At 38.9% G+C, this 12,483-nt stretch overlaps 2 protein-coding genes across 2 annotated transcripts; both read left to right on the forward strand.

Moving 5' to 3' along the window:
* Positions 1–4,913: 4,913 nt before the first annotated feature.
* Positions 4,914–9,446, forward strand: LOC149959862 (uncharacterized). The gene has a single exon (XM_090167403.1). It carries the CDS (start codon positions 4,914–4,916, stop codon positions 9,444–9,446), a length of 4,533 nt encoding a protein of 1,510 aa, XP_090023529.1.
* A 314-nt stretch (positions 9,447–9,760) lies between these two features.
* LOC149959863 (uncharacterized) lies at positions 9,761–10,318 on the forward strand. The gene has a single exon (XM_090167404.1). It carries the CDS (start codon positions 9,761–9,763, stop codon positions 10,316–10,318), a length of 558 nt encoding a protein of 185 aa, XP_090023530.1.
* Positions 10,319–12,483: the final 2,165 nt, after the last annotated feature.

Raw genomic sequence — 12,483 nt, forward strand, 5'->3', positions numbered from 1 at the left:
TAGGCTTTATTTAAGCCTACTTGGGCTGTTCTCAAAGTGTGGCAAGTTTCTGGCTTCAGCCTTCTCAACCACTGGCTGTTCCGGGACAAAATCTAGTAAACGTATCTTTTTTTAAGATCGAGGTAGTTAAGTTTTAAAATTTTCATTACTTCTTATGGAAGTGGTAGGTACTACCTGGTATATCTCATGGACGAATATTTTTGTAAGTTATGGAATTTTCCAGTAGGTGTACAATCGCCTTGTTTATAGCAGCTATTTTCTTATTATAAGATTTTAGTTTATCTTTTAAGTACATATTTTCAAAGCCAAGATCACCATTTTCAATGTCAATATCAACCTTTCAAGGTCAAAATTGCCATTTAATAAAGATCGCACTCCTCCTTTAAGGCAAACATAATATACAACTCCACGCCCTTGATTCGAATTCAGCGCTTCATCAAACTTGACTGTGATCTTATCAATAGTTGGTTACCATGGTAACTATGGAACAAATGTTTTCGGAGTTCCGGCAAGAAGTGGGTAAACGCTATGGACAACAGTTATTTCGATTTTAGGGTAGGAGGTTTATATTATCTATAAAGTTCCATGTTTTTGGTAGTTCAACGAATTTCACTTTCTGCTATCAGGTTTAATTTATTAGACTGTTTTTCGATTAAGGATTTACTTTTTTTTCAAAACTTAAATTTGATTAAAAACTGATTCTGAAGTACTACTACTGTTATGTAGAGACGTATCTTAAAGACCGAGAAGAGAGCGAATTTCCACCCCTCTCATCTTGTACTTATTTTCTTGACGAGTGACAACTGATTGACATATCTGACAACTTGTTTGACAGCTCAGACCACTTGCTTGACGGTTCTGACAACCTGTTTGACATTTCTGACAACTTGCTTGACAGCTCTGACAACCTGCTTGACGGCTCTGACAACCTGCTTGACAGCTCTGACAACTTGCTTGACAGCTCTGACAACTTACTTGAAGCTCTGACAAGCTGCTTGACAGCTCTGACAGATTGAGTGATGCTCATTATTGATATTTATTTAAAAAACGGTCTGAGCCGTCGGTCAAGCTGTCCACGCTGTCACTCCTCAAGAAATAGACAAGTTCAGTTTTGCGGGGCCACAATTCGCGCACGAGAAAATAGAGTATGCGGGAGATTGATATACAGCTCAAAACCGTCTTGGGAAATCGTCATGCTTCTTATCAGGGCCGTCTTTACAGCTTTGGGCGCCCTTGGGCAAAACAAATTTGGGGCCCCTTACTACGATACTACCCATAGGGTACCTTGAGGCGTAAAGCAAGGATGAAACAAAATATTTTAGACTATACTAAAAGCCATTGACCAATATATTTTTTACAAAACCGCGTGTTCATAGAAACGATTTCTTTACAATAAAACAAGTATGGTAATTTTTTACATTTTATACTAACATAATTAGGTCAATACCGTCAATTAAATGAAATATAAAATATTTTATATTGTTTTTTTAACTTTTAAGTTTAAAAAACTTTGTAGTGATAATTCAAAATGGCTGACGCTCACAATCGTTTGCGAATTTTCTTTGTACAGAATTCACTTATAATTGGATTGAAATCAATGTTCTTAAGAATGTCATTTTCCATGCAAGTGAGTGACAGGCAGTTTAAACGTTGCAGTCCCTTGGTGCTTCGAAGATAATTATTTGTGAGTTTCCACCTAGACAACGAACGTTCCCTGTGCAATTTGTTACCATCATGCGCAAAAAGATTCTTAGTGCAATTTCCACATTCAGAAATAAAGATTTAATGTTGTCAGGTGTACGTTTTTCGTATACTTCAAGGAGAGTTGCACAATTTTCATCAGGACTAATATAGTGCTTTGAGATGTATGCATTCAGTAGATCATCATACTCAAGGTCGTTGTGATATACAGTAGCTAGATTCTCACACTTTTTGTCCAGCTCATCAGAACTAATTGTTTTAAGTTGACAGAAAAAGGAAAATATATTTTCAATCCTTGAATCACCCTCTGTTCGTTATGTCAGTTCAGAGATCAGACAGTGCAAAACTGGGAGGAAAGTTTCTACCTTGAACTTTTCACATAGACCTAGCTATTCTGAAATATTTTGAGCAACAAACGGTGAAGCCCGGTAAACGCGTTTCTTCATTGTATTCCTTGTTTTAATCGTAAAAAAAACTTTAAAAAAAAGAAAATTACGCTAATTTACGCGGTAAATTACCGTGTAATTTACTGATTTCCTAAACTACGGTAATTAAAGAATTCTAGTGGGGATACTCGTGGCGGAAGTATTCCGACCACCCGTTGGGGGAATGGTGGTCGATCTCACACGGCCATCCACAAACTCGTCCTCCCAGACGCTTGGGATTACAGGAGTACGCCACTACTCCCGGCAATCTATCCGATTCTTCGAAAAACGCGACTTTACTGGAGACCGTGGCGCCATCTATTTATGGTAAAGGAAGCTAAAATTCAAAAAATCCAAATGATAACGTCGTCAGAGAGCCATTGTAGAGTATTTAGTTAGCCAGCTTATACTCTATTTAGTGGACTTTAACCTGGATTATATACCCCGTGTAAAAATATTTTTTATAATTGCTGTAATTTATTTTATTGACCAATTTGCTAACGATCCAATCAACGCGAGGGGTACCTATAAGTAAGTCTGTCTTTTAATTTCGACGCTAGCGACATCTATTGAAAAAGAGCTACTTCACGTCGAGCTACCAGTTGCTTTAAAAAGAGAAAGTGTACACGTTATGAGGCTTAATTTCTCTATTTTCTTATAATAACCGAGAAAGGAGCAATGATTAAAATTCGATGTTTTCGAAGCCTGGACGCGAATAGTATCTCTCAATCAACACCTCATGAAGATAGGTTTTGGGAAAAGCAATCACGAAACAATTAATTTTTACCAACTATCGGTATGAAATTTGTTGTCGGAAAATGTTCCGGATAGTTTTCGGTATTTTTCAAAAAAAATTAAAAAAGTTTTCATTCCATGATTAGTCTAATATTAATTTTGTCTATTTAAATAAAGCGGCATTTTCGCCTCATTTTTTCGAATCTAAAAGTAAAATTAAACCTCTAGACTAGTTTAAACTGATTAGCAATGTAACACTATTTATGTTTTGTAGTATGTTTACTGTTATTAGACATTTTATATCGATAAAAAGTTAAAAACATTTTATTTTTCCGAAAGATTAGCAATGTTGCTATTTTGTGTTCACTAGAAATTTGTCTGTCACCAGGATTACACGGCTTAAGCCCGAGCTAGAAAATGTGTATTGGAAACTTGTAGGTGTGTAGACGTAGCTTTAGTGTGTACAAACATAAGTGTATAATATTGTTACATAGTGTGACACTTCTTATTCTTCACATGCAAAATTTTTACTGAGAGCTATTCACAAGACAAACTGCATTACGGGCTTCGTCGCAGTTTTGCGTCCGCTCGCTAACGCGTCACACGTAGCCTTGACAGCGCCTCGCTAGGGGGAGATTTTCTTCTTGTAATGACGTCACTTCGTTACTAGCTCTCAGTTAAATATTCCCCAAAGTGACAAACGTATGGAACAATATTATAGACTTATGTTACAAACTATACTCTTATAAGTTCCCCCTACTGCACGTTTCGAAGTGGTGATAGATTTTTAATTAAAATTAGTAAATGAGATTGAAATTAAATTGTGGAACCTTTAAATTGAGTTCATATTAAATAAACCGATCGTTCTGTGATTCGGTGGTGCCCAAATGACCATCTCGACCTTCGAAATGGCCGTTTTGACCGGCAAAATGTGTATCTCAAATTTACAAAACTTATTATAAACAATAGACGAATAAATAACCATTCAAATATTGCAATAGACTTATGTTACAAACTACACTCTTATAAGTTCCCCCTACTGCACGTTTCGAAGTGGTGATGGATTTTTAATTAAAATTAGTAAATGAGATTGAAATGAAATTGTGGAACCTTTAAATTGAGTTCATATTAAATAAACCGATCGTTCTGTGAATCGGTGGTGCCCAAATGACCATCTCGACCTTCGAAATGGCCGTTTTGACCGGCAAAATGTGTATCTCAATTTTACAAAACTTATTATAAACAATAGACGAATAAATAACCATTCAAATATTGCAACCATGGATTAAAAAAACTAAGGATGTTATGTTAAGCAGAGCAAGATATCTCTACTAAAAGAAGTGTAGCTAGGTGTCCACAACTTGTATATGTAGCAGCCTCAAACGCACTCTCGCCAGCTGAATTATCTCACATAGGTAGCTTTTAGTTCTTTGATTAAAAATAGATGGCGATGCAGTCTATCGCGACGCGTGCTACGAGCTATTCCGATCTCACTTCAATCTTTATTGAGAAAGACGAACCTTAGAGTAAAAGTATATGTGGGAAGGAATGAACTATATGCCCCAAAGAGTTAGAAATCCGCCACTCCAGGGGGCTGAAAATCCTCTCTCCGCTACCTTTGGCTGTACAGCGTAGTTAGAAACACCTCCGCTACTCTTGTAAAGAAATATTGTTTAAACGTTAGTATATATATATATATATATATTGTTTTGTTGAATAGCTCGAGCTCGCGTCTCGTAAATTAAAAGAAAGAGCGAGCACGAGTCTCGTGCTTTGAGAAAGAAAAAGGCTTAGATTTAAGTTTTTTAGAACGAACAAAACCTTTACAAATTTTTGGCTGTAACGGACATTCTGTATATTTGGATGTAGTCTCCCTGTTGCGCTCATTAAAATCAATTGTTCTGATTAAATTAAGATCCGTTTCCTAAATCTATCGCGTCTCAATCACAGAGTAAAAGTAGAAGCTATTTCATGGTGCTGAAACCCGGGACCTTTAGATTAGAGTAATTTTAGGGAAAGTCGGATTAAAATAGAGTAAGGTAATCAATCAGGATGGCAAGCAGAGGAGGCATCGGGGATGTCCAAAGAGCAAAGAATAAGAGAGAAGTATACAGAGGCTTTATCGGAGAAATATTGTCTGAAATGGAAAGCGCGCTTAAATCCGATCCAATGGATTTGGAAACACTGAGAGTCAACGTAAGGCAATTGGAGCCAAAAGAAAACGCCTTAAGAGACTTGGACTCAGAAATAGAGGAGGCAATTTCATTGGACGACCTAGCTGCAGAGTATAGAGAAGTTGAAACCTTCAGAAACGAAATCATATCATGGAAGACAAGAGCCGAAAGTGCGATAGAAAATGAAAAGGATTCAGCGAGTTTATACGGTTCCTATAGAACAGCGAGAAATCGCGCGTTAAAGGTAAAACTTCCCACATTGGAATTAAAGAAATTTTACGGCGACGCAACAGAGTGGTCCAAGTTTTGGAACCACTACAAAGCAACTATACACGACAACGAGGACGTACCCGACAAGGCAAACAAGTTTTACTACCTAGCATCACTCCTTAGAGGAGACGCGGAAGCCATCATTAAAGGGCTACAAATATCAGATCGGAACTATGATATCGCTATCCAGCTATTAAAAGAGACGTACGGAAAAGTAGAAATTCAGATAGATGCCCACACTGAAAATCTATTAAAATTAAAGTCCGTTGAAAGCTCATCAGACGTGGTAGGCCTGAGGAATTTATACAATACATGTCAAGTAGAGCTACGTAGTTTGGAGTCGTTAGGTCAAGACCCAGAGGCATGCGCGTCACTTTTGTGTCCAATGCTAATTAAGAGAATTCCACAAGACATAGCGCTAGGATTCAATAAGAGCGCGTCAGCGAATGGAAAATGGAAGTTAGCGGAATTAATGGAATATATAAAAAGAGACTTGGAAGGAAGGGAGCGCATTTTAAGGTTGACAAATAAAGGCGGAAGAAAAGACGGAGCGTTCAACCACGGCAGTAGTGGCAAAGATCAAGGCTATAGTAGAGAGTTATCGAGGAATCAACAGTACAAAAAAGCCACCACGACATCCGCTTTAATGGCAGGTGTAGAAGGCCAAAAGGAAAATTGTATATTTTGCGAGAAAGAACCCCATAAGCCGGAAGAATGTAAAGACGTTTCACTAGAGCAGAAGTTGGAAATCCTAAAGAAGAAAAACCGTTGTTTTCGATGCTTAGTAGGGGAACATTCCTCTCGATTCTGCAGGCTAAGATTTAAGATCAAATGTAACCACTGTCAAAAGCGCCACCATACAGCCATGTGTGAAGAGAAAGAGAAGGGACGAAGGGAGAAAATCGAGTTCGAGAAAACAAACACCGCCACTACAGTTAAAGAAGTATCCGTAGGGACAGTAAGTTCGTACCCTACTACGAAAGAAAAAATACTTCTCCAAACCGCTACAGTTCTGGCAAGAGGACCGAACGGGAATGAACTTATCAGATGTTTGATGGATAATGGCAGCCAGCGAACCTTTATAAAGAAAGATACAGCGCGGAAGCTCGGTTTAAAACCTACAGGCGTAGAGAGTCTCCAAATTAAAACATTCGGAAGTAGAAAACCGACACTGCTAAAAACAAACAAAGTAGAGTTAAAGTTAAGAAGCCTAGTAGACGAGACCGAAATCATTATCGAAGCGTTGGAATCTGATGAAATCAGCTCGGCTACAATTCGAGTTCCTGGAGAAGCTATTAAACGGAACCTAGAATCAAAAAACTTACCACTAGCAGATATAAGCCAAAGCGACAACAATAATGGAGAAATACAGTTACTAATTGGTTCAGACTTGCGTGGGAAGATTTACACGGGAAGGTTCGAAAGAATAAACGACGTTCTCTTCGCTATGAGCACCCTATTTGGATGGGTCGTGCAGGGACCGACAACAATAAGAAACATGCAAGTTTGCGCGGAGAAAGTCAATATAGACCCCGTTTCCATTATGATGATCCACGAAGAAGAAGAACTAACGGGAAATAGTCTTAAGCGCTTTTGGGAATTAGAATCGCTAGGAATAAGAGACACCGAAGAAAGTGGCCATGATCCAATGAACGAGAACGCCGTGGAATTCTTCGAAAAGACGGTTCAATTCAAAAAAGGAAGGTGGGAGGTCAGCCTCCCGTGGAAAGAAGAAATGCCAGAGTTGGCGGACAATTTCGATATGGCGAAGTGGAGATTAGCCGGACTATTTCGAAGATTCAAACGTGATCCCAACTTATTTGAAGCGTACAAAAAGGCCTTAAAGGAATACGAAGAGGGCGGAATTATCGAAAGGGTCGCGAGAGAGACAAATGAGATTGACCCCCTCTATTATCTCCCTCATCAACCGGTTATAAGAGAAGAAAGAGCGACCACAAAAGTACGTCTTGTGTTTGACGCGTCGAGCCATAAGAAGAATGAGAATTCGCTAAACGACTGTTTGATGTCCGGTCCAAACCTCAATCCTGACATCTTTGAAATCCTCGTGAAATTTCGAACAAAGAAAGTAGCAATTGTCGCCGATATTAAGCAAGCCTTCCTTCAGATCGACTTACACGAAAGAGACAGAAACGCTGTAAGATTTCTGTGGATTGAAAACACCGAAGACCCAAATCAAAAATACATAATATTTAGATTCACCAAAGTTTTATTTGGAGTTAACAGCAGTCCATACCACCTAGCGGCCGTTCTAAATAAACATCTAGAACAATTTAGAAATGAATTTCCGGAAACGTGTAAGATACTAAAGGAAGATCGATACGTCGATGATTTTGTCTCGGGAGCTGATAACGCTCTATTGGCCTATGACAGAGTTAAGGAAGCGAAGGAGATCCTTAAAAGGGGACATTTTGATCTATGTAAATGGCATACTAATGACAAGGGTCTACGAGAGCGTATCGAAAAGAAAAAGTTCAACGAGTCATTGACGTCGAGCGAAAATCAAGAAACCCTGATTTTACCTAGCGCTTCGTTGTCATCTAAGGTTCTAGGAATGACCTGGAATGAAGAAACAGACAACTTCTCCTTTGAAGTAGAGGCCTTGCTACCCCTTGTACAACAGTTGGACAGTACGAAAAGATGCGTTTTGCAGCTGTCCGCTCGGATATTTGATCCCTTGGGGTTAATAACGCCATTCTCAATCAGAGCGAAGACGCTTTTCCAAAGGCTGTGGCTGGATAAACAGAGATCTTGGGACGACGAGTTACCTCAGGATCTTGCCAAAATTTGGAACTCATGGTGCTCAGAGCTACCCGATTTACGACTTATATCAACACCCCGACTCTGTTTTTTCAATGAGGAAGACATATCTGTGGTAGAGATGCAACTACACTGTTTTTCAGATGCTAGTGAAGCCGCCTTTGGAGCGGTCGTTTATTTAAGAGCCACATTAAGTAACGGAAAGGTATCAAGTCGTCTTGTAACTTCAAAATCCTGCGTTGCACCGCTAAAGAGGATAAATTTACCCAGGCTGGAGCTAATGGGAGCTCTAGTAGGAGCCCGACTGACAAACAGAGTTAGTAAGTGTATGAATATCAACAACGAAAAGATCCATTTTTGGTCAGATTCGAAAATCGTCATTCACTGGATAAGAGGTTCACCCAGAAAATGGAAACCTTTCGTGGGAAACAGAGTAGAAGAAATACAAGAGATAGCCGAACCAGGCTCATGGAATCATTGTCCAGGTTCTCAGAATCCTGCGGACTTGTTAACGAGAGGAAAAACCTTAAAAGATCTACAAGGCAGTGAGATTTGGTGGAATGGACCTGCTTGGCTTGTAGCCAAAGAAAAGAATTGGGGTAACAAGAACTACAAACCAGAGAAATTAGGCGAAGATGAGATTTCAAAGGTCGAAGAAGAAACCAGAAGGAAGTATGAAGAGGTCGCTCTCACGGTGTGCGAGGCAAAGCAAGTTACCGAACCACTGTTGGATATTAAGCAACGCAGTAGACTGTCAAGAGTCCTAAGAGTAACAGGATGGGTACTGAGGTTTCTCCAAAACTTGCGCAAACACCAAAAAAGAGATTCGTTAGTAAAAGTGGACGAGATAATCCCTCTGAACGCCGAAGAAATAAGGAACGCTGAAGAATTCTGGATTCGCCGAGTTCAAACTGAAAGTTTTCAGGAAGAACAAAAGGACTTGAAGGCCGGAACTGAGCTAAAAAGAAATTCACCGATTCGTAATCTCAAACCATTCTTGGATGAAGCTGGTTTAATTAGGGTTGGCGGTAGACTCCAATTTTCAGAGTTTGATTACACTGAGAAACATCCTGTAATTCTACCGTGTGATCATTACTTCTCCAGTTTAATAGTCGACCGCGAGCATGAGATTGTCCATCACTCTGGAACGGCTAATACCTTAGCGCAAGTTAGAGAAAAGTATTGGATTATACGTAACAGGCAATTAGTAAAGAAAATAATTACGGCGTGCTTGAAATGTAGAAAATGGAGAGCAAAATCAGCTAAGGAAGTTACTGCGCCCCTGCCTCGAGACAGAATTACGGAGTCTAGCGTTCGAAACATCAGGGTTGGACTTTGCGGGCCCATTATATATCCGAAGTGAAGATGACGTGAGAGAGAAAGCGTATATCTGTCTCCTGACTTGCGCAGTTACTAGAGCCGTACATCTGGAGCTGGTGAGCGAAATGAGTACGGAAAAATTACTTTTAGCACTCCGGAGATTTATAGCTAGAAGAGGTCTGTGCAAGATCATCTACTCTGACAACGCGAAACGTTTCAAGAGAGCGGACAAAGAGTTAACTTCCATATGGAACAGCGTAAAAGAAAAGGACGTGAGCGATTTTTTTTGGTAAGATTGGCGTCCAATGGAAGTTCATCGTGGAGCGGGCTCCTTGGTGGGGCGGGTTTTATGAAATAATGGTGAGAGGCGTCAAGTCAGCGCTTAAGAAGGTTTTACACGGCGCTCTACTCAGATTCGAAGAAGTAACTACCGTCTTAGCAGAGGTGGAAGCCGTGATTAATTCACGTCCACTAACATACCAAGGAAGCGACCATGAGGAACCTACAGCATTAACCCCAGCTCATTTTTTGGTCGGTAAACGATTAACTTCTCTACCCCCAAATTCCGAGCCGGTAACGGCCGGCACTTTAACCCGAGACCAAACATTATTGAGATGGAGATATCACCAACAAGTGTTGAACCATTTCTGGAAAAGATGGAAGTCCGAATATCTTTTACAGTTAAAATCCGTTCACCAGCTAAACGAAACAAGTCCGAATGCCGTTATAGACGTGGGAGACGTAGCTTTACTGAAAGGAGACAATGAACCTAGACAGATATGGAAATTAGTGAAAGTGGAAGAAGTGTTTGAAGGTTGCGACAAGAAGATCCGCTCCTGCAAAATTCGATTGCCAAATGGAACTCTCGTGAAAAGATCCATTAATTTGTTGTACCCCTTAGAGATAAATAATTAATGAACTCTATAAAATCGTTCATGGGGGGGGGGGAGTGTAAAGAAATATTGTTTAAACGTTAGTATATATATATATATATATTGTTTTGTTGAATAGCTCGAGCTCGCGTCTCGTAAATTAAAAGAAAGAGCGAGCACGAGTCTCGTGCTTTGAGAAAGAAAAAGACTTAGATTTAAGTTTTTTAGAACGAACAAAACCATTCCAAATTTTTGGCTGTAACGGACATTCTGTATATTTGGATGTAGTCTCCCTGTTGCGCTCATTAAAAGCAATTGTTCTGATTAAATTAAGATCCGTTTCCTAAATCTATCGCGTCTCAATCACAGAGTAAAAGTAGAAGCTATTTCAACTCTCATTGCCGCTACTATCTAATGGAAAAAATTGAAAGAAAATAAGTAGTCCCGAACTCGACGCAAACACAAATTTTGAGCTTGCGAGAGTGCGTTTGCAAATATGCACTCATCAAAGGAAAATGTTGCTTTTCCCCTGAGGAAATGGATTGATGTTCAAAACAGAGGCGGTTTAATTTACCCAACACAGGAGGTATACGAGCTATTTTTACAAATATATAAGCTGGTCGTACCTAGCAACAAATCCTTTATTGAATATAGGGTTCCTAAACCCAAAATTGCAATAAAAAAGAATGCTATTGTGGAAAAATCTTGGGAAAAACTTTGTGGAAATTGAATTCCCGAATGTGAGAAACCTAAACTTTTTGAACACTGTATAAAATATTTTATAAATACAATTGGGAATGGACATCTAAAGAAACTAAAAGATGATTCCAAAACCAAAGCTAGATTAAAAACGATGAAATCCCTAACTGATTCCTAAATGAAAATTTTTTTAAACCTTTTTAAGCAGTGAGATTTTAAGAAATGAATAATTTTTAGTTCAATATGCAAAGAAAGCAAATTTTTAAAGGAACTGTCGGCTCTATCATTGCCACCTGAAAAACTTTCTATTGGTGGCCGCACCATCCCCAATAACACCTCAAACTTTAATCAAAAAATAGACTCAAGTCTTGCTACCGCTTCCCATACTATAATAGAGTTTAAATCATCCCCGGTAAGTCCATTAGTTGCAAACTGTGCGAGGGGATATTTGAGTAGTAGTTCCTTTCAACATCAACATTAGCACGTGACTAGCCACCTTTTTTTATCTTCAAACTTCTCTGATTGTAGATAATTAATGTGATTCGTAGCATTATTCAGCCGGTTTTTTTGTATCTTTCTTTTTTCTTCTTTAACCTTCATTTCGTCCAGAAAAATTGTGAAATATTGTTGATACGGTTTCAGCTTCCACGGTTTTATATCGTCCTTCAACTGATTGAAAACACCATCGGAAAACCCTGGAAACTTTCTGTTATGGGTGGAATGTCTGAATAAGGTGCTATATGAAGGCAGCTGTAATATTTTTGAGTTTGCTAAACCTTTGTAGACATTTGGCGCCTTATGAAACTGATATAGGCACAATTGTATCACATATTTGGTGCCATCTTCGGCCGCGGGAGTCGTTTTGTTTTATGGCTTGGAGCTGCTCTCTTAAAAACAAAGTAACAAATGATTGATCCTCTTTTTTTGGTAGAGTACTTTTCAATAAAGTTTCAATGCAGTTATTTTCATCCGCTTCTTCTAACTGCTCACCATCTGCCTCTACATGTATATGGTTTTTTGCCCTCTTCAGCTGCAATTTGACCTCCCTTCTTGCTTTCCTTTCATTTGCCTTAGATTTCTTCAACAGGATTATCAGCTCTTTTAGAGAGTGATTTGTACATGCACTTATTCTGCTTCATTTGCTTCTTGCTTTCAGAAATGGTTTTCAATGCGAAATTCTTCAGCTTGGCACAGTATATGGAAGTTTTGTTATTTGAAAGCCCTAAACAATTATCGTCACGCATAGCATTGAAACCGTATGTACCCCTACTTTTACCCTTTAAGAGGTTAATAAAGTTCAACTCTTTAATTCCTTGGCAAACTTTCAAAAGATTAATGTTCATTAAAAGACCAATCAATCAAGTAACACTTGCAATAGTTTCTGGCCACTTAACTAAGTTATTGTTTGTTAAATTATTGCCCAAAACATTTCCTTCAACCACGTAATCCTCATTAATTGTTATTGACAGTAAAGGCACATTATTTTGATTATCTATCTTCAAAAACCGG

This window comes from Leiobunum rupestre, chromosome 2, assembly GCF_980474605.1.
Source record: "Leiobunum rupestre chromosome 2, qqLeiRupe1.1.hap1, whole genome shotgun sequence".
NCBI lineage: Eukaryota > Metazoa > Arthropoda > Arachnida > Opiliones > Sclerosomatidae > Leiobunum > Leiobunum rupestre.

Bases quoted from the DNA above. Each gene is read 5' to 3' on its own strand.
- LOC149959863 (XM_090167404.1), top strand. From the start codon at position 9,761: ATGGTGAGAGGCGTCAAGTCAGCGCTTAAGAAGGTTTTACACGGCGCT.
- LOC149959862 (XM_090167403.1), top strand. From the start codon at position 4,914: ATGGCAAGCAGAGGAGGCATCGGGGATGTCCAAAGAGCAAAGAATAAG.